Source organism: Artemia franciscana, chromosome 20 (genome assembly GCF_032884065.1).
Source record: "Artemia franciscana chromosome 20, ASM3288406v1, whole genome shotgun sequence".
Classification (NCBI taxonomy): Eukaryota; Metazoa; Arthropoda; class Branchiopoda; order Anostraca; family Artemiidae; genus Artemia; species Artemia franciscana.
In genome coordinates, this window is record NC_088882.1 from 19,720,072 (window position 1) to 19,746,890 (window position 26,819).

General features: G+C 35.6%; 1 protein-coding gene across 4 annotated transcripts in view; it reads left to right on the top strand.

Moving 5' to 3' along the window:
- LOC136039864 (dynein regulatory complex subunit 2-like) overlaps window positions 1-26,819 on the top strand; it is a 67,418-nt gene that overhangs the window by 34,932 nt on the left and 5,667 nt on the right. For 2 of the 4 annotated variants that reach the window (XM_065723801.1, XM_065723802.1), the window contains exons 5-9: window positions 3,804-4,027; window positions 9,471-9,668; window positions 15,095-15,286; window positions 17,793-17,951; window positions 23,698-23,817. In XM_065723801.1, coding sequence (XP_065579873.1) covers window positions 3,804-4,027; window positions 9,471-9,668; window positions 15,095-15,286; window positions 17,793-17,951; window positions 23,698-23,817 — 893 coding nt within the window. The remainder of the gene's footprint in view (window positions 1-3,803; window positions 4,028-9,470; window positions 9,669-15,094; window positions 15,287-17,792; window positions 17,952-23,697; window positions 23,818-26,819) is intronic. The other 2 variants (XM_065723804.1, XM_065723805.1) reach the window with 2 other exon arrangements.

Consider the following 26,819-nt stretch of genomic DNA (forward strand, 5'->3'; position numbering starts at 1 on the left):
GTAACCCAGGCGGTAGATAAACAAACGAAACAGTAAAAAAGAATATATAGAATGCTTTTGCTGAATCATCGAGACTAAATTGGTTATACTTAATGTATCGTTTTTTAATTTATGCTGATTATTTCCAAATTATTTACAATGATTACTTTCAAAATTGCAACAAAATAATACGCTCCCAACGCAGAAGTGGGCTCGTATTTGTCAGGTGTAACGAAAATGAAAATAGAACTTTCCAACAGAAACAAAAAAAGTAAATGAATAAGTAAAAGAACAAAACCCCAAAAATAAAAATAGAAAGACTGGATAAGCAAGGTATCGAAGGTAAACAAAAATAAGGAAGCTAATAAACCCAGAAGTCCACGGTAGTTAACCCAGACATGTTCAAATAAACAAAAACAGTAAAAAAGAATATATGCTTTTGCTCCATCATCAAGACCAAAATGGTTATACTTAATATATTCTTTTTTTTAAATTATACTGATTATTTTTAAATGAATCAGTTGGGGTTTTGTCTCCCCAAATTGAGATCCTAGATTGTTTCAGATTAACTAAAGGAAATCGATACACTCTAAAGTCCCTAAGAATCGAAGAAAAGGAGCAGAATAGACTCAGTCTTCATGCAGAAATAGTTACTTGGCTTTTGTATTTTAGAATGACGTAGCCCAACGTTTGTATCTCTTGTACGTTTAAAGTTTAAACTATTTAAGGTAATTAAACAAGGTTTTGTGTTTCCAAAGTATTTTTTAGTTTTAACGGCTTATGAAAGAAAATTCGAAACACTAAGATTGCTTTATTTAGGAGTATCTGTTGGGGTTTTATGTACGTCCGAAAAATGTTTAGATGTATTATTGTACAGTAATTTAAATAAGATATAGGCAAAGAGTGATAAACTATTTTTAAACCCCCCAAAAAAAGAACTTAAGAAAAAGCTAAAGAAAAGCACGTATCCATCATAATATCCTTTCCTCTTAAACCCAAGAGTCAGTTTATGACCCTTAGGCAATTCCTTTCATTCAGAGCTCAACCATAAACTAAAAAAAAAACCATCAGAACTGGAAATGTTCTTTTACAAATACGGTGATTCGACACTTATATTTCAACCAGGCGGGGGAGCACAAAAACATTAGAAGACGCATCAAAACCTGTTTGTATAGATTTTTGTTACTTTCTTATGAGCTGGAAAAAAAATTCTGGTGGGGGGGGGCTAAATCTGGTTACCCGCCCCCTGGATATGATAGCTTTCAACCCTGTGATTTTTCGCTTTCTTGTTGTTGAAAATGTAAAACAGAAAGCGAATAAACAAATGACAATAACAGATGAATATTTTATTGCGTTGCTATATTAAAATTATTAAAAAGCAAATATTAATTTTACTTGTCTGATAGCGATTAAAGGGAACTAAAAACATTCACTTGCTACAAAGTAAAACATTGTCAAATAATGTGACACAAGCCTCCAAGCAGTCAAATATTTTTGATAAGTTATCAAATAAGTTTGAAAAATAAAAGGCTCTATTCTAGCGATAAAAATGATATGGTCAAGGATTTTTTCCAAACATTGTATCAAGTATTTTTGGGGGGAGGGAGGGGGCTAAAAACTGAAAACGCAACAGAAATTTGTTTATATGCATTTGTGTTATGTTTTTATGAATCGGATTTTTTTCTTTTGGCGGGGGGAGGGTTTAAACCCTGAATCTTCCCCTACCACCTTTAATATAACATAATGATAAATTATGGCAAGTCATTGGTCTTGGTAATTATCGTTTATATCGGTTAAAATAGTTGCTTCTATTAAAAGTGCTGGAACACGGCTCTCCATGAAGTTACTTTTGATGTGAATCAAAATTTTGTTAAATATTCCCGTCAACCACATTTGTCAAAATCGATTACATGTATCGATTGTATATGTCAAAAGTTTTTCTGACAAATTATAATCAGTATAAATGCAAGAGTGACGAGCCAATATTGTTGCCTCAATTCTAATACGCATGACAATGTAAGTTTTCCCAGAAGAACGGTGAGAAAATCATCAAATTTACCCCCTCAAAATACTTCCAAAGCGTTTCGTGAGGTTGCAATCTAAAAGTTCATGGTTTCTAACTGTGAGCAAGGAGTGACTTATGCTAATAGTAGCTGAAATCGGAAAGAAGAAGATTTCGTAAAAAAAAATGGTATATCAAAAGAATTAGCTTTTTGTTTTAATTTTAAATTTGGGTGGGGAAGTGTGGAAATTAATCTCTAATCTCCCTTAATTCCGGATAAATTTGTTTACTAAATTTCTTATGAACTGTATGAAAACCAAGATGGTTACGGATTGAATCTCTGATCCCTCTCCATTAGGAAGATCATGATGCATTAATATAGGACGAAGCGTACAGTATAAAAACTGAAGGGATGAAAGCCCTTATCATATTGCAAAGATGATAGTTTGTTTTGGATTTTTTACTTAAAAAAAAAATGCTCCAAATGAGCTCATTTTCTTGAAGCATTGCTATGTAAATCCTAAATTATATTCAAAGAGTCAGGTTTGAAGGGGCGGTATCCCTCCTTGTATTTGAGGTAACTATCGGTAAACCACGGTGGATCCAGGGGGCGATGGGCCCTGGCCACCCCAATATTGTTCTGGTGCCCTCTTTCCCTTTTTCCCCTCTTTTTTAGAATAAATTTGTCACTTTGTTCAATTAGTGGCATCTTTGTCACATTGGCCCCCAGTCAAGAGTTTGCTCATTGGCGCTCTTGTCACATTGGGCCCCCAAAGATTTTTCTCTAGACCCTCCCCCTGTAGTAGACTACTAAAAACGAAAAAAATAGTAAAACGACCAAAAAAGTCCCTTCCCCAATACGGAATAATCCCTGTTCGCTTTACGTTTTAATATTACTCTTTATTTTCATCTAAAAAAATTGTTTTTATTGAATTTTAACAAGGGCTTCCAAAACCTACATTTTTACAAAATTTTCACAAGAAGAAATATGAATTTGATTGTCTCAGATTACTAGCTTGTTTTTATTGAAAAAAAACTTGTTTTTATTGAATTATAAAAAGGGTCTTCCAAAACTTATATTTTTATACAATTTGACAAGAGGAAATATGAATTTGATTGTCTAAGATCACCAGCCTGTTTTATTGAAAAAAAAAATTGTTTTTGTTGAGTTGTACCAAGGGTCTCCCAAATCTGCATTTTTATACAATTTTTGACAATTGAGGAAATATGAATTCGATTGTCTCAGATTACCAGTAGCTTCAAAATTCAACTTGCAATATAATATGTCAAAAGCCTTTCAAATTCTTCAAACGAATTCCTAAGAGATGCAATCAATTTTTATTAAAGTACACGAGAGATAAGTGAAAGGCTAAAGCAATTACACAATGTGATAATAACAGTCAAATGAATATCGATGACAGCAGAAAGAGTATTTTCAATTGCGGCTAAATTTACAGCGAAACAAACAACCAAAACGTTAACTTTTGAATAGTTTGGTGCTATTGAGATACATTGATTTAACAAAAGATTTACTTTGAGGTTGAAAACCTGTTTAAATTCTTTTTCAGAACCCTGAATTTTCTATTGGTTATATTGGTGTTTCGGACATTGTGTCCCCGGGGAAATTTAGAAATCCTGCTAATTGGAATAAAACTATCCATGCTGCAACTTGGGTATTATAAATTATATGTAAGCACTACGAGCCTCACTCTGCATGTGCTTTCCCTCAAATTGTATATTTGAACCATCGGAAAAACTCCCTATCTCCTCTCTGTCCCCCTTCCCATCACATTTACTCTTAACGTGTTTACTTTAATTTCAGGGTTTCATATAACTAAAGTTTCGTTGATGAAGGACGAATTTACTGAAAACTGTTCGGCTGATTTTAAAGTGTTTGAAGGAGAACAAAGCTGTGTTAAACGCTGCTCCACACTTCTTCTCAATGAAATAAAAGATGCTATTAACAAAAGTTCAGCCAATTTTGAAGATACTCAAGTACACTGGTCGAGAGATGCCCATAACAGAAAAGAGGAGTTACTGGATGAGGTTGTCTTTTATTCTAACTTTCTTTCTCGCCTTTGCACTCGCATCAGTTTAAGCATCAAACATATTAAATTTAAAATGAGGAGTTTTGAAGCTAAATTTAACTCATAATCTTTTTCTACAAATTCTTGGAAAAGTGACAAAGAGGATAAAATGTTGAATTAAATTAGAAATTATATTGTCGGTTAAATTGAAATCTTAGCACTTAGTGTTAGCTTTTGTCGGAGGATGAGGAGTAATCTTCCTTATTCTTAATTAATTCCTTATAAAGGTCAATTTATACTCAATTCCATAAATCATTTACAAAATAAATCCCGTAGAATGTTTATTAAAATATAGCTTATCTTGAATGAGACAGAGATTACCGCTTTACTCAGTAACCAGATCCAGTCTCAAGATTACCTATATTTGGGTCATTGACCTTCTTACACAACGATACTACAAGAGAGATACATAATTAGTATAATCCGGTTGGCATGTCATTTACATATTCCTGTCTGGACATGATTAACAAGGTAAATCCAATGACAATTATATGAATTTTTTTTATTTGGGTTGAATGAAACTACCTAACATTTTTATAGGAATCCTACATTAAGTGGATTTAAAGCGTGATTTTAAATGTGTTACATCAAAAGGTGCCGAGAATAGAATTTTAATAGCATTGAAATAAAAAAATAAAAAATTAAATCCAAAAAAATAAAGAAAACAAAAAAATAAGTAAAAAAATATAATTGCAACTATTGTTTTCTAAAAAAAACAGTCACGAGTAACATATATATACCATTATCATTGCGCATTTCAAAAATATCTTAAGTGAATTTCTTTTGCTATTGGCGTGAAAAAATTTTCTTGTAATATTACATTTGAATGTGTACTTTCAAAATGTTTTGTACTCTATTTCGCCCAAGGTTCAATGAAGATACGCTTCTTTGAATCATATGTGTGGTTCAAAATGTTTTGTACTCCGTTTTGCACAAAGCTCAATGAAGATACACTTCTTTGAATCAAATATATGTTTTTGTACACATTTGTTTTGTACAAAGCTCGATGAAGATACACTTCTTTGAATCAAATTTGTGGTATACGAGCAGTGCACAATAAATGTGCATACTCTGTTTTGCCCAAAGCTCAATGAAGATAAACATCTTTGAATCAAATGTGTGGTTAAGAATGTTTATACTCTATTTTACACAACGTTCGGTGAAAATACGCGTCAGTTAATCAAATATGTGGATCAAAAAGTTTTGTATTCTGTTTTGCACAAAGCTTGGGGAAGATACGCTTCTTTTAATCAAATTTTTGGTTCAAAATGTATTTGTACTCTGTTTTACACAAAGCTCAATGAAGATACGCTTCTTTGAATCAAAGTATTGGTTCAAAATTATTTTTACTCTGTTTTGACCGAAGTTCGATGAAGATACGCTTCTTTGAATCAAGTGCGTGGTTCAAAACATTTTGTACTCTGTTTTGAACAGAGCTTGATGAAGATACATTTTCTTGAATCAAATGTGTAGTACAAATGTTTTGTGCTCTGTTTTACACAAGGCTTGATGAAGTTACGTTTCTAAGATTCAAATATATGGTTTAAAATGTTTTGTAATCTTTTTTGTACAAAGATCGATGCAGATACGTTTCTTTGAATCAAATGTGTGGTTAAAATGTTTTGTTACTATTTTTACCCAAAACTCGATGAAAATACGTTTCTTTGAATCAACTGCGGGGTTCAAAATGTTTTATGCTCTATTTTGCACGAAGAGCGATAAAAATCCGTTTCTTTTAATCAAATGTGAGAGAGAGACGAGCAAACAGCTAGTCAGACACACAGGCATAGAGAGATAGAGAAAAAAGCCTATAAACACACAGAGTCAGACACACAAACACCCAGGAACAGTGAGAGAGATAGTCGAATCTCCACTCAGACACACAGGTACAGAGAGAGAAAGATAAAAACACATACATATACGCAGAGTCAGGCACACACACACACAAACACACACACACACACACATACACACATACAAACCCATAGACAAGCAAATGCCTGCTCAGACCCAGAGGTACAGAGAGAAAGAGACAAAACCGCACACACAAACACTCAGAGTTAGACACACAAACACACAAAGACAGACACACAAACACTCACTCAGACAAATAGGCCAAAACAGTGAGACAGAGAGACAAAAGACATAGAAACACACAAAGTCAGACACAAAAACATACAAAGATAGACGCAAAAATGTGCAAACACCCGCTCAGATACACAGGCATAGTGAGATAGACAAGTAAACGGTGAGTTAGGCTCACATGCAATGAGAGGGAGACAAGCAAACACCCGCTCAGACATACAGTCACAAAGGGAGACAGGCAAACAGTCACTCACAAGCACATGCACAGAGAAAGAGAGAAACAAGAACACCTATAAACACAGATTCAGACATACAAACACAGACAAAAAACAAGCAAACACCCGCTCAGACATACAGGCAGAGAGAGAGGTAAGCAAACACCCGCTCAGACACACAAGCACAGAAATTCAGAGAGACAAAACACATAAGAACACACAGGATCAGACACATAAACACAAAAAGACGAGGCAAACAAACACCCACTCAGAAACATAGGCACAGAGAGAGAGAGAGAGAGAGAGAGAGGGAGAGAGAGAGAGATGCAAACAGCTACTCAGACACATAGTCACAAAGAGAGACAGGCAAACAGTCACTCACACGCACAGGCACAGAGAGAGAGAGAGAAACAAAGACACCTACAAACGCAGAGTCAGACATACGAACACAGACAAAAAACAACAAACACCCGCTCAGACATACAGGCAGAGAGAGAGGTAAGCAAACACCCGCTCAGACACGCGAGCACGGAAATCGAGAGAGACAAAACACATAAAAACACACAGGGTCAGAAACATAAATACAAAAAGATAGACACAGAGACAAGCAAACACCCGCTCAGACGCACAGGCACAGAGAGAGAGACATGCAAATAGCTGCTCAGAAACACAGACTCGGATAGAGAGAGAGAAAGAGACAAGCAAACAGCCAGTCAAAACACATGTACAGAGAAAGAGACAAGCAAACACACGCTCAGACACATAGGAAAATAGAGAGAGACAGAGTGAGAGATGCAAACAGCTACTCAGACAAACAGTCACAAAGAGAGACAGGCAAACAGTCACTCACACGCACAGGCACAGAGAGAGAGAGAGAGAAACAAAGACACCTACAAACGCAGAGCCAGACATACGAACACAGACAAAAAATAACAAACACCCGCTCAGACATACAGGCAGAGAGAGAGGTAAGCAAACACCCGCTCAGACACACAAGCACGAAAGTCGAGAGAGACAAAACACATAAAAACACACAGGGTCAGAAACATAAATACAAAAAGACAGACACAGAGACAAGCAAACACCCGCTCAGATACACAGGCACAGAGAGAGAGACTTGCAAATAGCTGCTCAGAAACAGAGACTCGGATAGAGAGAGAGAAAGAGACAAGCAAACAGCCTGTCAAAAACACATGTACAGAGAAAGAGACAAGCAAACACCCGCTCAGACACATAGGAAAATAGAGAGAGACAGAGAAAGACGAGAAAACACCCTCTCAGACACACAGGCACAGAGAATGAGAGAGACAAAAAGACATACAAAACACTCAGATTCAGACACACAAACGGACAAAGGCAGACACGGAGACAAGCGAGCGCCCGCTCAGATAATTAGGTACAGAGGAAAAGAGAGAGACAACAAAACAACCGCCCAGACACAAAGGCACAGAGATAGAAAGAGAGACAACAAAACAACTACCCAGACACACAGAGAGAAAAAGAAAGATATAAATATACCTACAAACACAAGGAGTCAGACACACAAAGATAGACACAGGGACAACTCCATTCAGACGCACAGAGAGAGAGAGAGACAAAAAACTTATGCAAACACACAGAGTCAGACCCATAAACACACAAAGACAGACACGAAGACACGCAAACATCCCGCTCCGACACATAGGTACAGAGAGAGAGAGAGAGAGAGAGAGAGAGAGAGAGAGAGAGAGAGAGAGAGAGAGAGAGAGAGAGAGAGAGAGAGAGAGAGAGAGAGAGAGAGAGAGAAGCAAACAGTCTGTCAGACACGCAGACACAGAGGCAGAGAGACATAAGCAAAAGGTCGCCCAGAGACACAGGACCAGAAACGTGTATATATATATATATATATATATATATATATATATATATATATATATATATATATATATATATATATATATATATTTATATATATATATATATATATATATATATATATATATATATATATATATATATATATATATATATATATATATATATATATATATATATATATATATATATATAGGGACAGGGCCCCAAGTCAGAACCATGCCTTGCCCGTTTGCTCAGAAAAATCACTAAAATTTAGCTAAAATTCTGAGAAGCCACACTAAACTGTAAGAATCAAAAGCTGTAATTAGGTATAAAAAATGTTACGAACTAAAAAAAAAATCGAAAAGGACGGGTGGCCGCAAACCCTATAAAGGCTCCAAGGTGGGTAATACGCATCCTGTTTTAATACTTGTATCGTCTCCTATGTCTCTATGCCTTTTCGTGAGGTGCTCCCGTGAAGTACTCCCCACGACTTAAAAATATGCACTTTAAGATAAAATAAGAGCAAAAGGCCCAAATTAAAGAAAGTTGAATAGGGTGTGTGCTCCCAAGCCCCAACAGGGCCATAAGATGGGTTGGGCGTATTTTATGAACTTATATGATATCGTGAGGGGTCTCCTGTGTCCCTATACGATGTCGTGAGGTACCCCCTATCTCCATGACTGAAAAACATTTAGACTAAGGTAAAATATAAGCAAAATGGCCTAAGTCAAAGAAAGTTGAATAGTATGCATGCTCCCAAAACCAGAAGGCTCCAACGTCCCTAAGGCGGAGCTGTATAATCTCACCTGTTTGATCCGAACAATAATAAGAATATTCTTACATGAACAAAGTATAATGAACAAGACATTAAGAATATACTAACAAAACAAAAATTCTTGTCTGTGAAAGACAAGGTAATGTTATTTCCTCAGGATTGAAAAGAAAGTGTTTCAACCAGACAAATCGGCAAGATGCGGGTAAAATGATACAATTATAAAACTTAAAAATTGCACTCTCAGGGTGGATTGATTAGGACATTCTTTCTTAAAAAGAAAAGATTATGGGTGCTTACCTACTAAGGAAAATAAATGTTACGAATCGTGCGTTATCCCGCAGATGCACCTTTAATTTGCCCCCTATGCCTCCTATTATCTGTTCCTAGAGGTGGAGTTCAAACCCCCCTGGCTCCCCACAGACAAGGCGTTGGCTTTGCCTTTTGGATAGTTTACTTCTTTGTAAAAAAAAATTGTGTTATATTTTCAGTGTCTCATTGCACAGCACTCATTATCTGTTGACATGAATAAAGAAATAGATGACAATCTCAATGCTATTAAGCGGATCACGGATGTTTATCAAATTGAAAATAAGAACAATATTGAACTTTACGACGAACTGAAATTCAAAACTGATGTATTAGAAAAGGAACTAAGTCATCAAGAATCAAAAATAGGATTTTTAACAGTAGGTCGAACATTGTAATTTTCAAGTATTTAGGAAATGTGGTAGTTCGTCGTTACTTAAAGAACTGCATTGTACTGCTTCTGTTTTCTATCGCTAATCCTAAAAATACTATGAAATATTCCCATAAAGCTTTACTCCAAGTTCAATAAGTACTTTTGGATTTTTAGGCTTTACCACGTAATCCAAACTTAAGTTGCCAAATGACCCTAATCTTAGACAGAAAATAGATATTCCACAGGGGAATGGTGAACGGAAAAATCAAATAATTGGCAGTATCCTATACTAGCCAATAGGATAACCTAGCTTTGGGACATAATCTTAACTTTGCTTGAGTTTGGGATATATCTCTCAGTTGCTTTAATTAGAAATTGCTACGGTACTAAATTCTTGTGATGGAAATCACTAAATTCTTCTCCTAAAACTAGGCTCTGTTATAAGCGACACTATTTCTATGCTGCGTGGTTCCTCTTGTTATTCGAAAAAAAGCTACTTAGTGGTCTATACTGTCTAACGTAAATACGTTCTAAGACCATGCTGGCGGAAAAAGAAGCAAAAAGACAAAAGTAGATATTTTGATAAGGACCTCCGGCTAGTCGTCTTTAGTGCTTATCAAATAAAAAAACAAGTTTTTTCCAACTGAAAGTAAGGAGTAAAATTTAAACGTAAAACGAAGAGAAATTCTTACGTATATGAGGGGGGTTGTCCTCTCCTCAATACCTCATTCTTCGTGCTACAGTTTTTTAGTAGTTTTAAAAAAGCTTGTTTTTATTCTAATTAAATAGCCCTTGTGTTTTAGGAATCCCTCTTAAAAAGTTGGGACAAAAAATTCAAATTTTAATTTAAAGAGCGAGGTATGGCGGAGGGGGTAACTTCCTTTATATAATTAATAATTTATGTTCTTTTTAAGTTTTAATCTTGCTCCTTACATTCAATTGAAAAAGCTTGTTTTTAAAATAATAACAGGAAATCCAGCGTTATGGAAGGATCCCACCTCCCACACGAAAAAGAACCCTAGACAATTCAATCCCGAAGAAAATTTACCCCTGATAATGATCCTTAACACTCCACGCAAAGAAATGAGTTGGCAGAGAGAAAGCAAGACAAATAAAAATAATTTTGTATAGCAAATCTGGCTAATTCCCCTAGTTTGAAATTTCTCCTGAAAAGTTTAAACCCAAAAAACGTCTCTCCTTATGTACAATTCTCCCCGTAGAAACCCTCCCCCCACCCAAAAGATGTTTGGTTACTTCCATTAACAAATAATAACCGTAAGCAATGGGCAAATTTTATGCTTAAGAACTTCTCCCCTGGACCTTGGCGGGGGGAGGGGGGCATGTTATCTACAAAGGCATAGTTATTAAGCCTTTCAACTATGGCTATCTAAAAGTTTTGACCAGATGATCCCGGGGGAAAAGGAGGTATTGGAAGGGGGTTTTTTGCCCTCCAATCTATTTGGTCCCTTAAAAAGGACTTTAGAACTTTTAATTTCCGCTCAAAAGAGCCATCTCCCAATATTATAGGACCGTTGGGTCGATATGATCACCCCTGAGAAAAACAAAAAAGATAAACACGCATCCCTGATGTTTCTTCACATACAAAACTCCATATTTTTTCAGATAAAAGCTTGAATCTTATCTATTTATAATCAGAGACAGCGCAATAGCGTTGCCTATAGCAAAGGCCATACGGCTCCAATGTTTTATCTTTTTCTCAGTGGCACTTTATATGGAAGAGATCGTTACATAAACTTCAAAAGGGGTTCATTCGATTCGAGATTGAGAGTTCTAGTGCCGTTTTTAAGAGTCAAAAGTGATTGGAGGGCAACCAGCCCCCCACGCACTATTTTCCTCAAATACATCCGATAAAAATTTTGAGATAGCCATTTTGTTAAAAATAGTTCAAAGATCATATAACAAAAAATCCAGGGTTAACACAGCCTCCCAGGGTCCTGGGGCAGGTGTTGTAAGTTATGCCCTGGGTAAAATATGGTTCTTACTGAAGGAACGCTCGTATAAACTTCAGGGATGGCTCATTTGACTGGAAATTGATAAGTTCTAGTTCTCTTTTTTAGAGTAAAAAGAGATCAGAGGGCAACTATCCCCCCGGCCTTTTCCCCAAATACATCAGATAAAATTTTGAAATAGCAATTTTGTTGAAAATAGTTCAAAGGTCAGATATTAATACTCCGATGTCGACACAACGTCCAGGGCCAAGGGGCAGGCGTGATAAGTTATGCCCTGGGGGCATATCTAGCCCCCGTCCCCCTGACTCCAAATAGCTAGCCCCCCTTTTTTCTCCAAATACATCCAATAAAATTTTCGATGTAGCAATTTTGTTAAAAATAGTTCTAAGATCTTAAAACAAAAGCTCTTCTGTCGACACAACCCCCTAGGGCTCGGGGGCTGGCGTTGTAAGTTATGCGTTGGGGCAGATATAGTTCTTGGTTCTAGAAGGGATCCTCATATAAACTTTAGAGAGGACTCATTTGATTGAAAATTAAAAGTTCTAGTTCACTTTTTTTTAATTACTAAATTGAAATTACTAGAGTAGAAAGTGATGAGTGGTGAACTAGCCCACACCCCACTTTTTCAAAGGGCTTCTGGTAAAAATTTTGAGATTGGCATTTCGTTCAAAAATTTCAAAGGCCAAATAACAATGCTACTGGAGTTGAGCCCCCAACCGCGACGAAATGGCCCTGAGCTACGGAGCTTGTTTATTGTTACTTTGGTACTGTGTTTACTGCAATACTTGGATTTAGTGATTTAAGCAACTTTGATTTACGGTACAAGGGCTGTAAGTTATGCAAGTTGCTTATTGTTGCTTCGATACCTAATTTACTTTGATGCTTTCTTCACTTTATTATTTTTTTTTACTTTGACATTGCTACTTTGATACTAGTTTTGATACTCCGGTGAACATTTGATGTTGAAAAAAAAGTTTGATTTTTAAATAAGGAGTTTTTAATAACTTGAAACTTTTGCAATAAAAAACGAACAAAATTAATTGAAAAGCCTTCTGAAAAAGAAGCTTTTCAAAGAAAAGCAAATGCCATTTTCATGCTATAGATATTAATATAAATGAATAAGTAAATCTTAAAACTAGTGAGACTTAAATTGAATATGCAAATCAAGCTTGGAGCGAACAAAAATCACTACAAACAAGAGTTTGGGTATAGTCTCCTTTTTTCACTGTAAAAGTCTAAAACCTACTTCTTTATTGACGCTTTACTGTGGACGAATTATATTACAAATATTTTCTTTGGTACTTCATATTGAAAACAAACATTAAAATTACAGTAAAATTTTGAATTGATGAGCTTTCCGCAATTAATATTATTTTACATCAAATATTCGATTTAATTTATTTGTTCTTTCTACGAGTGTTCAAGACGATTATAGTTTCACTACAAACAAGAGTTTGGATACTGCCTCCTTCCTTAACTGTAGAAACCTAAAGCCTACTTCGGCATTGGCGTTTCACTGAAAACGACTTATATTACAAATACTTTTTTTCCAGTTCTTACAGCATTGAAAATGAATATAAAATACAGCGAAATAAAATCTTGAACTGAAGGATCTTTCAACAATAAATATCATTATATATCAAATTTTCAATTTGATTTTGTTTATACTTTCTGAGACTGTTCAAGACACATATAGTTTTCAGTAAAGTACCAATGACACAGTTGGTTTTACACTTTTACAGTGAGTGAAGGAGGCGATACCCAAACCCTTATTTGTAGTGATTTTTGTTCGTTTCAATCTTGAATTGCTTATCCGATTTAAGTTTCACTAGTTTTGAGGTTTATTTGTTTATTTATAGTAGTATCTATTGTATGAAAATGACATTGATTGTTTATTTAATTTCTGTTCATTTTGAGTTTCATTTATGCTTTAATAGCAAAATTTTTGTTTCATTTTAAGCTTGATTTTCATATTAAGTTTATGCACTGCTCGCCTTAAGATTTATTTATTCATTTATATTATTACATTTTGTATGTTTTTACTATGATTGTTCCTGTTCGCTTCGGGTTCCATTTATTCTTTAATGGTAATTTCTGGTCGTTTTAAGTCTGAATTTTAATAGGTATTTGTATCTGCTGATCTTAAGTTTAAAATGACCTTTACTTTTCTTTGAAAAACGTGTTTTTTTTAATTAATCAGCATAAAAAGAAGATTCTTTTGATATATCTATCGGTATCAAAATTCTATTTCTTAGAGTTTCTATTACTATTAAGCCGTGTTACTTTTTACTTATAGTTCATTATCACGAACTGTTTGAAAAAAAAAAGAAAATTAGCTTTTCATTGAACTCTAATTGAGGAGAAGAAACAATAAATCAAACAAACAAAAAACCAAGCCAGAGTGAATGAAAGACTATCTACAAATTATATTGGGCATGAATTCTCTGCTTAGCCATTAACTTAGCTTGGCTACTGACCTGGTATTTATTGCTAGGGCGGTCAGATAATCTTTGTTTGAAATGTGAAAAATATTATTTGATTCTCTTAATATTAAATTATTGTAAATTAGACATATCTTCAGTTCCTCTATTTATAGCAGGGTATCTATTTATATATTTTTAATGTCAACTTTCTCTCAAAAGGATTATGGCAAACCATTTGCTATGAAAATTAAGATTGTCTCACCAAAAAGAGCTAAATGATCTGGATTTTCAGACATGGGGAAGGCCAAGGCAGAATCAATATCATCATTTGTATTTCCACATCTAGAGATTCATCTACTAAAAGCTTGTGTTGATGTAATCGTTATCCTAGTCGTTGACTGGTTCGGCCAATGTAAAAATTTCCAGAGCTATATATTTTATTTTATTTTTTTTTAAAGTATACCGTCTAAAATAAAGAGTTGAAACTAATGTCAATTTTTTTTTCACGAGAAATAGTATTTTCCAAATTTCTAAAACACAAAACCAGAAAATCCACAATTTTTCTTAAGGGCTACTCTAATTCGTGTGTAATATTTTCTCTGACTTGATGTTGGCGTTAATTTGACCACTGTTTGGATCAGGTAATTGTTCTTGTTTTGTGTGTGTGTGTGTGTGTGTGTGTTGTTGATTTTGTACCCCAGTAAAATTTTAATGTATAGAATTGAAGATAGTATCAAAGCCAAGTTGCCAAGTATAAATATAGAAGATTTGAAAATAGCACTTGAAACTGAAAAATTCAAAATTCTGAAATGGAAAAATAGCAACAATAGCCTTGTAATTAAAACAAAGCTTAAGCTTTTATCCAACAACCAATTTTTTAAATCTATTTTTTCACTTAAACGAAATTGCTTTTTCTCTGCTCGTATCCTGGGTGAAATGTGAATTTTGTATCATCATTTTTAGGGAAAAAACTTGATAAGCACTTCGTTCTTCTTTTTAATTTTTATAGTAAAAAACTCAAACCCTAAATCAACTTCCAGGAAGACATAGAAAAGCTTAAAACGAATATTGAGGAGGTTAGAAAAGGCTCCTTGTTGGCTAATTCCTTAATTGCTCAAAAGGAAGAATTAAAGAAGTTAATTTTGGAAGTTCGGTCTTGCGGGAAAGATAAACTTGAAAAATGGGAGAAGGCACTTCTTTGCTTGGTCAAAACTTCTATGGAAACAAATAAGGTATTTTTTACCATTTATTTTTATTTTTTATTAATAGTTGAAATGAACAAATCTTTTCTTATGGAAGGAACGAGTGAAGTTGAAACTTGAAGTGAGCAAGGTGTATCGGCAAAACTAATTCAAATAAATGACTTGTGGTATTTTCCCATATTTGTAGAATTCTAAAAACTAGTGTTTCACTGAAAACACAAAACCAATTCCCAAAAACAGGAAGTTCACTTAAGTGAAGAAAATTCAACGAATAGTCTTCAAAAAATTAAAGAAAAATTTCTAAGTTTCTCGAAAGTACTACTAGATATGGTATACTAGATGATAGTGCTACTGGTACTGAAATTATACTAGAATAAGAACTTGAGCATGCTCAGTTTTCAGTAAAACACTAGTTTTTAGAATTTAAGAGATATTTCAGAAGATCACGAGTCAGTTTATTTATTTAGTTTTGTAGATATGTCTAGGATAATCAGCGATGAAGTAAGTTTCATTCGTTTCAGGTATCAGTCTCGCTCTTTGAATCCGTATGGAAAGCGTTATTTTTCTAAAACTTCATTTTTGCTTGTTATTCACTTAAACATACAGAATAAAATTTACAAAAATATCTTTTCCTTTTGTTTAAGTGATGAAACTGAAGAAGCCAGTATGATTTTTGTTTTGTTTTAAATAGGACATGAAATATAGGGTTTACTTCGCAGCTTCCTTAAACTTTTCCAGAAATATCATGCCACATAGCTAAAGAGTCCAAGGGAAATATTGTCAGTGGTATCTTCGAGAATTTGCGTCCGAGAAATTCAATTATTTCACGAAAAGTAATAATTGACGAGGCTTTTTAAGCTTATTTTAGTTTACACTTGGTAAGGGACTGGGAGGGGGGTTACACAAGAGGAAGTACTGTAAACCCCCAGGTAAAGGTTTTTGATAATGGCAATTATAATGGCACCTTCATTATGTTTCCCAGTATTCCCAATCCAAAAATAGTGAAAAAGAGAGGTTTTTCGTACCAAATATCACTTTACAATGGAACTATTAGGGTGAATTTATAAGAGTATGATAATTTTGGTTAATATAAGTCGTGGTTCACTCTTTACTAAGTTGCAGCTATCACTCCCACCATGATTCGGCTATAGCATATTCCAAGTTATCCTAAAATGGAATAACCTGAAATTTCAAAATTTGTTATCAGAAGTCGTTAGTTATCAATCACAATCATGACTCCCATCTGAAAAATCTTCATTAAGAGACCATAATAGCATTCGCATTATGGAGAAATTGGATTGACCTCTTTTTTTTGAAAAAAAGAAGAACTTTAAATGAGATATAACACAAAGTAATTATTTTCAAGAAGACTACTCAAGAGTAAAAATACATTTTTTTTTCAGTAATCACAAAGTCATTAAGAAGAAAAAAATGATTGACCTTGTTTCAGTTACCGTGGTTTTTCTAACGGGCTGTCTTCAGTTGTTAAGTAGCCGAGCTTTGTCGAAGGCCTTGCACGTTTCTTGGCCCTCTTAATACCATCATGATTTCACTTATGTACTGTCAGCCTGAAACACACTCGGCTTAGCTTTTGTAATCCTTGCCAAAATCATTTGTCCAAGGCTCTATTTAAACATATAGTTATTATTTTAGGTACTATTCGGTTCTTTCTTAAATAATGGTTATCATTCCTGAATCAGCTTTAACTGGTGATTTTTCGTCACTTGATAATTTTTTAAACACATTTCTGGATTTTCAGGTTATATAAGATAAAGAAACTTTCAGTTACTAAGAGGCTACCCCCTAAAGGGGGCAACCACAGTTACGCCTAAGGCTTTCATAAAAGTAATGTCTATTTACAACATTCTATTGCATATTATAAACGTCTTTTCATTAGGATTTTATAAAACCTTCAAAATCTCTTACAAAACTTTTTTACCAACCCTTAAGCTTATATTTCAGTCCTTCACCCCCCAAACGAAGCTTGGTCAAACAATTGGTTTAATTATTATTAACTTACATGCTAATTTTTTACATCTTTAGTGCTTCTTCTTTCTATGCGTTTCAATATATCTTTTGACTGGTCCAGGGGGTCATTGAAAATCTTTTGTCGAAGAACAATATGGGGGTTCTGTGCCCGGATATAAACCAAATTTAGACCTCGTCCTCTTGGTGCTTCCTAATTTTCGTGCGGTATTTTGTCAACTAACATATGTACTTTGACCACCCTGACACTCTTTTCATGGATCGCCTTTCCAATTTTATGTCAGTATTGAAACTCATTGTATTATCAGCCACATTAAGAAATATTAGACATAATTAGGGACTTCGGTACAGTGAGACTAGAAAATACACTTCTTATGAATAATATAAACTCGCATTAAAAGTATCTATTAGTTGATATATTTATTTTACTTTGTGTGCGGATTCATTTTTTCTATTTTTTAATTTCAGATTTTTTTTAACTTTATTTAATTTTCCCTAGGCCGTTATTATTTCTTAAAAATTGAATTTAATATAACATATGACTTTACAGGTGCTGGACAAGCTTGTAAACCGTGGTCAGAATCTTCTTCGTATGGTTAATCATACATTTCCTGTGCCATTATCATTGTTGCCCAAAAATTCCAATTTCGCTTTAACCAGTGCAGCATACGATCGTAATAATCCAAAGGATGAAGTGCCTCCCGGACTGGTAAGCTGATTAGCATATAAGAAGTTTTGTCAGAATTTCTAAAATTTTGTTCTACAAATTCTAATCTTTCTCAAATTTATATGAGAAAGAAGAAAAGATAAAATGGTACAAAAGTAGCAAGAAAACCTATTCTTGAGAAAAGAAAAATACTAGAACCGTCAACCTACTAAAGGGACGTCTCGGCTCTCCTCTTTTCATCTAAATGATTGAATTGATCATCAGCTGTCCCAAAACCATTAGCTAAAAAGTCTTTTTTTTTTCAATTTTTCTGTGAATTCAAGCGTGAACGCCTTTATTTTCGAACCCTAAATTGCATCTGAGCACTAAAACAGGGTTTCTCAACTGGTGACCCCTGGAAACCTGGCGTTGCAGTGAACATTCCAAAAGGATCCACAATACAGATTGATCTAGACTGAACCTCGATGAAACCATGTGAATGATTACAATAAAATACGGAAGAAATGCATCAAAGAATGTGTAGGGATTTTTGGTACGTGTAGTTTATTTTGAGTCTTCCAAAAGGAAAGAAAATCAGTGGTGTCAAGGGTGTGACTCTCTAAACTCAGCCAGAGTCGACTGAGTTCTAAATGGGTACCTGGAGAAATCTGACGAAGGCAAACAAGAACAGGATGTGAAAGCACAGGACAGCTGGTCAGTAACCTCCGATTATACTCCCTGGCTTCCAGCTGTGAGCTCCAGTGCCGTGTTCTTAACCCTTTTTTCACTAAAAGGATAAAAAGATACCCAGATAGATTCAAAATAAATGGAAAGAAAATTGTTTGAAATAATAAAACGAAAAGGACACTGACAAAATTACAGGCCCTTATTAGCAACTTTAATTTTTAAGCTCTTACTAAACATGGGACGAAACTATTTGACTTTACAACTTAAGACACTAGGCACTTGACATGATACATATTTGTAGAAAATCAAGAACTCTATTACATTGGTCAGCAAACTTACTTGACAGTTCATCCATTTTTGATAAATCTCCAATACACTCTACCATCAGGAGATGTCACTGTTACTGTGAATGTCCGAAATCTGGTTAATCCCGACATTCACCGGTGATTGTTCGAAAGTCATGTCTCTCTACTTGGATTCAATTGAATTTGCGAATCAGCTTTTTTAGTCTTATGTGAGTTTTGACGGTAAAAGCTAAAGTTAGGTAGGGTTAGGTTAAATTATGTTATAGATCTCAGAAATGGGCTAAAAACCTAACCTAACCCAATCTGTCACCATGAAACCTAGTATAAAACTGAAAAGTTGCCTGGCAACGCTGCCTAAATCCAAGGAGAAAAATAGGTATTTCGGACATTCACAGTGAATGTCGATATTCACCAATTTCACACATTCACGATAACATCACTGTTACGAGTCCAAAAAGGAATACAGAGAAAATGATTGCAGAATTTGAAGAATAACTATCACATTTGCCTTTTTATGGCACTTGGTATTTACCAAGTGACATAAAGCGATCGCGAATTCTGTCGGTCTGTCTGTCCCGGTTTTGCTAGTTTAGGCACTTCCAGATAAGCTAGGACGATGAATAAGACCTCTGAGACATGAGGTTCTTCTAAATATTAAATTTCATTAAGATCCGGTCACCCGTTCTTAAGTTAAAAATACCTTAATTTTTCTAATTTTTCCGAATTAACACCCCCCTCCAAACTCCCCCAAAGAGAGCAGATTCAGTCCAGTTATGTCAATCACGTATCTAGGACTTGTGCTTATTCTTCCCACCAAGTTTCATCCCGATCTCTACACTCTAAGCGTTTTCCAATATTTCTCGTCTCTCCCTCCAATTCCCCCAATATCACCGGATACGGTTGGGACTCAAAATAAGAGCTCTGAAACTCGAGGTCCTTCGAAATATCAAATTTCATTAAGATCCGATCACTCATTGGTAAGTTAAAAATACATCTAATTTTTTTCAATTTTTCCTCTCCCTCCAGCCCCCTGATAGTCGAATCGCGGAAAGGGCTTTTATTATGTCAATTTTTACAGATCCCTGACACGGCTACCAGTTTTCATCGTCCTAGCACGTCCAGAAGCACCGAACTCACCAAAGTACTGGAAATCCCCCCAACTCCCCCAAAGAGAGCGGATCCGTTCCAATTAGGTCAATCACGTATCTAGAACTTGTGCTTATTCTTCCCATCATGTTTCATTTCAATCTCTCCACTCTAAGCGTTTTCCAAGGTTTCTGGTCTCCAAGATTTCTGTTTCCCCCCTCCAACCCGCACTGTTCCCGGATCCAATTCGAATTGAAAATGGAACAGCTGAGACATAAGATCTTTCTATACATCAAGCTTCGTTAAGATCCGGTCACCCATTCGTAAGATAAACATACCTCAATTTTCACGTTTTTTAATAGTTCCGGTTTCCCCCTCCAACTCCCCCCAATGTCACCGAATCTGGTCAGGATTTAAAATGAGAGCTCTAAAGCACAAGATCCCTCTAAACATCAAATTTTATTAAGATCTGATCACCCGTTCGTAAGTTACAAATATCTCATTCTTCCTAATTTTTCCGAATTACCCCTTCCCCCCCCCCCAACTCTACCAAAGAGAGCGGATCCAGTCCGGTTATGTCAGTCACGTATCTTGGACTTGTGCTTATTCTTCCCACCAAGTTTCATCCTGATCTCTCCACTTAAAGCGTTTTCTAAGATTTCTGATCCCCCCAACTCCCCCGCCAATGACACTGGATCTGGTCAGGATTTAAAACAAGAGATTCGAGTTATTAGGTCCATCTAAATATGAAATTTCATTAAGATCCGATCACTCCTTCGTAAGTTAAAAATACCTCATTTTTTCTAATTTTTCAGAATTAACCTCCCCCCCCCACTACCCCAAAGAGAAAAGGTCCGTTCCGTTTATTTCAATCACGTATGCAGGACTTGTGCCTTTTTTCACCAAGTTTCATCCCGATCCCTTCACTCTAAGCGTTTTCCAAGACTTTAGGTCCCCCCAACTCCCCTAATGTAATCGGATCCAGTCGGGATTTAAAATAAAAGCTCTGAGACACATATCCCTCTAAATATCAAATTCGATGAAGATCCGATCACCCGTTCGTAAGTTAAAAATACTTCATTTTTTTCTAATTTTTCAGGATTAGTCGTCTCCTCACTCCTCCCCCCTCTAGACGATTGAATCGGGAAAACGACTATTTATAATTTAATTTGGTCTGGCTCCTGATACGCCTGCCAAATTTGCCGACCAGATCTGGTGACATTGGGAGGAGTTGGAGGGGGAAACCGGAAATCTTGGAAAACGCTCAGAGTGGAGAGATCGGGATGAAACTTGTTGGGCAGAATAAGCAAATGTCGTAAATACGTTATTGACGTAACCGGAATGGATCCGCTCTCTTTGGGGGAGCTAGGGGGGTCCAGTGCTTTGGCGACTTCGGTGCTTCTGGACGTGCTAGGACGATGAAAATTGGTAGGCGTGTCAGGGACCTGCAAAAATGGACTTGATAAAGTTATTTTCCCCGATTCAACCATCTGGGGGGGCTGAAGAGAGAGGAAAAATTAGAAAAAATGAGTTATTTTTAACTTACGAGTCGGTGATCGGATTTTAATGAATTTTAATATTTAGAAGGACCTCGTGTCTTAGAGCTCTTATTTTAAATCCCGACCGGCATTAAGCCTCCGATTTTCCTTTTAAATCTATCTATTGATTCTTGGAGTTCTGCTAGAGCTCATACCCTATGAGCTCTTGGCTCTTCCGACCACGTCATAAGTGCCGTGTGAGCTCTTAGCTCTTGTTCTGAGGTGGAGAAAATCTTCCATAAAGGTGTCAAAAAGCAACACACGTAATGCAAAAATGGGCTATACAGCTGACCAAGGGTTCTCTTATCAAGTTGACCCTTCTCCCTAGCGGGAAAGCTATTTGATTTTCTTAGTTTTTCCTTTAAGGACTCAACTATAAGCTTTCTTGTGGATCTAATTGAAGTTTCAAATGAGGGGCCAAAACACCTAAGTGAACTGGAAGATGAGATCGTAGCTGGACCAACTCCGCTTGTATCAATGGAGGTGGTCTCTGGTCTAAATACATGAAACCTGATTTTTGAAGTGGCAACTGAGAGACTGATTTCATTCAGCTTGGAGCAAAAAACATCAACGACGTTCTGGTGTGCATCAACATTATTATATAAAAGAAGAATATTGCTGCCATATGACAAGTGACTATCATCGATATATGACTCAATTAAGTACGATGGAATATGTCGAGTAAAAACTCTGATAGCATTATTAAATATTGCTCGACTTAGAACAAAACCTTCCTTAACATTTTGGCACATGAACACTAGTACTAACCGTAACTTGCAAACGCAGTCGAATTGAGGCTTTCTGATACCACTTCCACAGGCAGGTACACACAAATGGATTAACTCCGCTTCTAAAGAGAGATAAAATTGCTTAGGGGTGAAGAAAGGAATCAAACGTCTCTGAAACGTCAATGGCGCAAACGTAGAGGCTACCCTTTTTACTTTTTATGCCTTCAAAATTCGCTAGAAAAGTTATATGAGCATTATGCACACCAAGTTCTTAACGAAAACCAAATTTGTTAACGCTGTGATCATACTTTGTACTAATTTCATTATAAGTAAGTTTCTAACGAAACCAATCATATAACAGCGGCTATTGGCAAGGATTCAGATATTTTTCTTAGAAATATACGATAATAGACCTTCACATAGCGCACCGGGTATATCCTACTGGGTCGTAAACTTGATGCTTTTCCTAGTTTTAGAGTAGGCTGTACGAAAAGTGTGGTTCAATCCCGCTTTCTGGGACTATAATGAAAGAAAGGTTGAGATGGCTAGGCCACGTTCTACGGATGAAGGATGACAAATTACCGAAGATTGTCCTTTTTGGCCAACCGTCTGGGGCTACACAGAAAGCAGGTCGTCCTTGTCTGGGTTGGGAGGATGTCATAAATAAAGATTTAAAGGAAATGGGAACTTCTTGGGAGGGTGTAAAGAGGGAGGCTTCAAATAGATTAGGTTGGAGGAGGAGCGTGCGTAGCTATGTTGGCCTCAGGCGGCTTGGTGCTGCAGTGAATTATTATTATTATTATTATTATATATGCCTGAATATATTTTGGCGTAATCGATTTGTGTAAGTATGAAAAGTTACAACTAACGTAGTGTAATTTCACCGATTACATATAAAGTACAAAAGTCGGTTAATGGGACTAATTTAATGTAATATCTATAGATAAAACTTACGCCAGCTAATTAGTATAATGGTTGCCAAAGTTGTAATTATTTACGGATGTTGCCATTTGACATTCTTATTTTACCCTGGTAATCTCCTGAAGGGAGAATATGCGCCCCCTGTGTGGCTTGGTACTATCCGTATTTCTAGCATGGACCAGCATTTAAAAGAGACTTAAGTAACTACGAAGACAATGCTGCTTTTCCATCACAAGTACAAATTCCAACAAATGAGAAATTTTCTTCCATTATAGGGATGGCACAAAGTGAGTGTGTCTTGAAAGAAGAAAGACGCCATTCCCTAAAAGCCTTCTTAGAAAGGGATTGGCCAGGTTCAACCTTAGCCTTTGAGATAATGACGTGTATAAAAACTTTCGAGAGACTTCTATATTGATGTTCTATATTGGCTTTCTATATTGACTGAAATCAATAACCCTCCTCATACTACTAATTTTTAAGGCCAACGTACTTTGTCTATTTATCGACAAAATCGGAATAAGTCTAAGAAAAAATTATCATTTAGGCCCAGTTTCAAAAAGGAAACTTGGATGGATTTTGGAGCGAATTTAACAAGCTACTGATAGAAAAAACTGCACTGGTAATGGAAGCTAAACGTGTTGAAGCTGAAAATTCTTCCTTAAAAGTAAGTAATAGACTACCTCCTAGATAATTATATAATTCCTTTTCTTTTTTTCTTCTTTTGAATACGTGTTTTAAGTAACTTTTAAATAAGTTTGAATGCAGCATGTTTTAAAGGCTATTTTCCATTAATTCTTTGCGTGTGTTTTAGAATCAACTATTAAAAAAAGTTACTATACAATCTGCGTTACTTATATTAACTTATATTATCTTAGATATGTAGTTTCGTTACAAAGTAACCACCTTTTTACCTTGATCTACAATTTAAAAAAATGCATTATCAGCTTTCGCTGTATCTGAGATATTTTTCAATATTTATGAAACAAAAAGCGTCTTTATTTTTTTGTTCTGTGTCATCTAAACGGCATACACTTCCTTTATAATAAAGCCGCTTGAAAGCAGATTGCACTTGTTGTGTTTACTGCTTTAAAAGCTAAACAATGAGTTCTCTACCAACTTGACATTAAGGCCAAGTTTTGTCCCCATTTTCCTCAAGAGACGCTGGAAGGCAGTAGGATCTCTTGGAAAAGAAATTGCCATAGTTCCATGTCTTGGTGGTTGTCAATTGGGGGGGGAGGCAGATGACTACCTAATTTTGGAAAATGAGTTTTGTCGTATCTTCATTATAACACAAAAAAATTACCCTCCCCCACATCAAAGAATTTTTTCGAATCGACGCCACGGTGAAGAGGCTGTTTCCATGTTTCATTGTGTTAATTTTTCCTTTGACATTCCCAGTCTTACAATGAGAAACCACAGCGCCATCTGTTGAATTTTCTGATAATGACGAAGTTACTAGACCACTTTTAAAGAAAAATCAGGCAGGACATTAGAATATTCTTATTTATAACTGGCTATTCAGCTATAGAATCGAAAGAAAAAAATTACCATTAGTTTTATTTTTGAACGAAATGGATAATTAGATCAACACTGTCTAAAGAACTAACTAATGATAACTCCATACGCTATTACATTTATTTTTCGATTTTCGTTCTATTGTGGCAGCTAGTCAAACATTCCTGTCTCGTGGTCTGTTCTTGATGCAGTCATGTTTTGGCAAATCCTTATTTTGGTTGTTTATTATTGATCATTTTTCATTAGAGGTTGAGAAAGAAAAAGATCTTGGACTAAATTCGTTTCATCAAAAGCTTTTAAACAAGATTGTTTGTTCACGAGGCTATTTTAATTGCCCAATGTCCCAGTTTGGTCTACATAGAGATTAATCATCTTCAGTAAGAAATGTGGAAGAACTTCATCATTGAAAAGCAGACACTAAGCCGTATGTTTTCAAACTTATGTTTTTATTTTTATGTCTGTCAAAACAGAAACCTCTCAGCACCCCTTGCATTAATGCCAAACTGGGAGAGTTTTCATAAAAGAAACAGGAAATACTAAAGCAGGTTTTGAAAAATGGCTTTTTCCTCTTCAATGAGCGGTCTGAAAGCTGAATTCTGTTAGTCTTGGCAGCGGAGATGCCTACCAAAACCTAAGCTGCTGCACTTTCTTCCCAAATATGCGTCAACTTTTACTTCGCAATCCTTGCTAAATCATAGTCCTATAAAGTCAGCAATTATATAAATAAAGTAAAACAGAAAATTATGAGAAATTCAATGGGGCCAGGCCACCCAGACCCAAAGCCTGACAGGGCAATAGTCAACCATTTACTTAGGATTTCTCCCTGGAATTGTGTTTGTCCCAGTTCCTATAAAAAAAAATCACCAGAAGGGTTTTCTGCCATAAGGTCCCTTGGAAGGCCATTCCAAATGGTGGTAAAGAGTCCTACAAAGCTGTTCTTCAAGTACCCAGTAGGGATATTCTCCTCTTGTAGGAAATCTAAACATATCGTGGCTCTCATTGTTTTGCGCTATTGGGTCCATAAGCGATAGTACATGTAGATATAGCTCATCAAGAGAAAGTTGAGAATGAACTTGCAGAAGGAGTCATTTAGTCAGAGCGCCAGATTATGTATCTCGCTTATTGCGATTAGTACCTATGCCGGAAGGTACAAAAACGTTAAGGGTGGATCCCATGGTAGTCGATCATGCTGAAAATGAATATCATAGGGCGCATGTTCGCCGTTGGGGCGTTTATGAGATATAGGCCAAAAACACCAAATTTAGCCTATAATGGGGTTCGACGATTCTAATTTTTTTTTTACAGATAAGATTGGTCAAATCCAGTATACTCTTACGTCAATAGAAAGAAGATAATTGGGGCTGCACGAATATGATTTTTGTTTGTTAAAAAAAAAGTACACTTTTTACTGCAGTTTTTAAAAAAAATCAGATTTTTCTCAAAAAGTTTCTAACAGAAAAGCTAAAAACTCGAAATTTTTTCAAGATAAAGTATTTTTTCATATTAAAAGAGAAAGTCCGTTTCATTCCGAACCCACTGAGCTAAGAAAAAAGGTTTAAATTATTGTATCTGGGGGATCTACAACTTTTTTAGCGAGTGTACCAGATCATAGAAATTTTTTTAGTAGCCTGCTACCTAGCGGGAAGTTTTTTTTATCACGTAACAGCAGGTATAATTAATCATTCCTGGTAGATGGAAAAACATTGACCCTGAAGTGATACTATCAAAGTAAAGGTAAACACCAGTTAATTAGTGTTATTTAGGCAGATAAAAAGTTATTTTATGGGACATGATCGGTTTGTTAGAACAATGGCTCAAAGCATCGACTTGTAGTTTTCGGGTTCTTGGGTGTCAATACCGGATCTTGGTATCACGTCGATTCAGAAAGTTCGCCCACGTTACTCTACACCTCATTTTGGTCAAGTCATTTAATATATTTAGTTAAGATGGTCCATCACACAAACTCAATACCCAAAGTTATTAGCCGAAAGTTAAAAACATGTTTCTAAAATAAACATCTAATGCAAAAATTGACATTTTTAGCTGAAAAATATATCCATTTGTAGTCTAGCAGAATATTATTTCGGAAAGGAATTTGCAGGAATTTTTATAGATTTAGGCCTACTTTTCGCAGTTTTACATTGCAGTCAA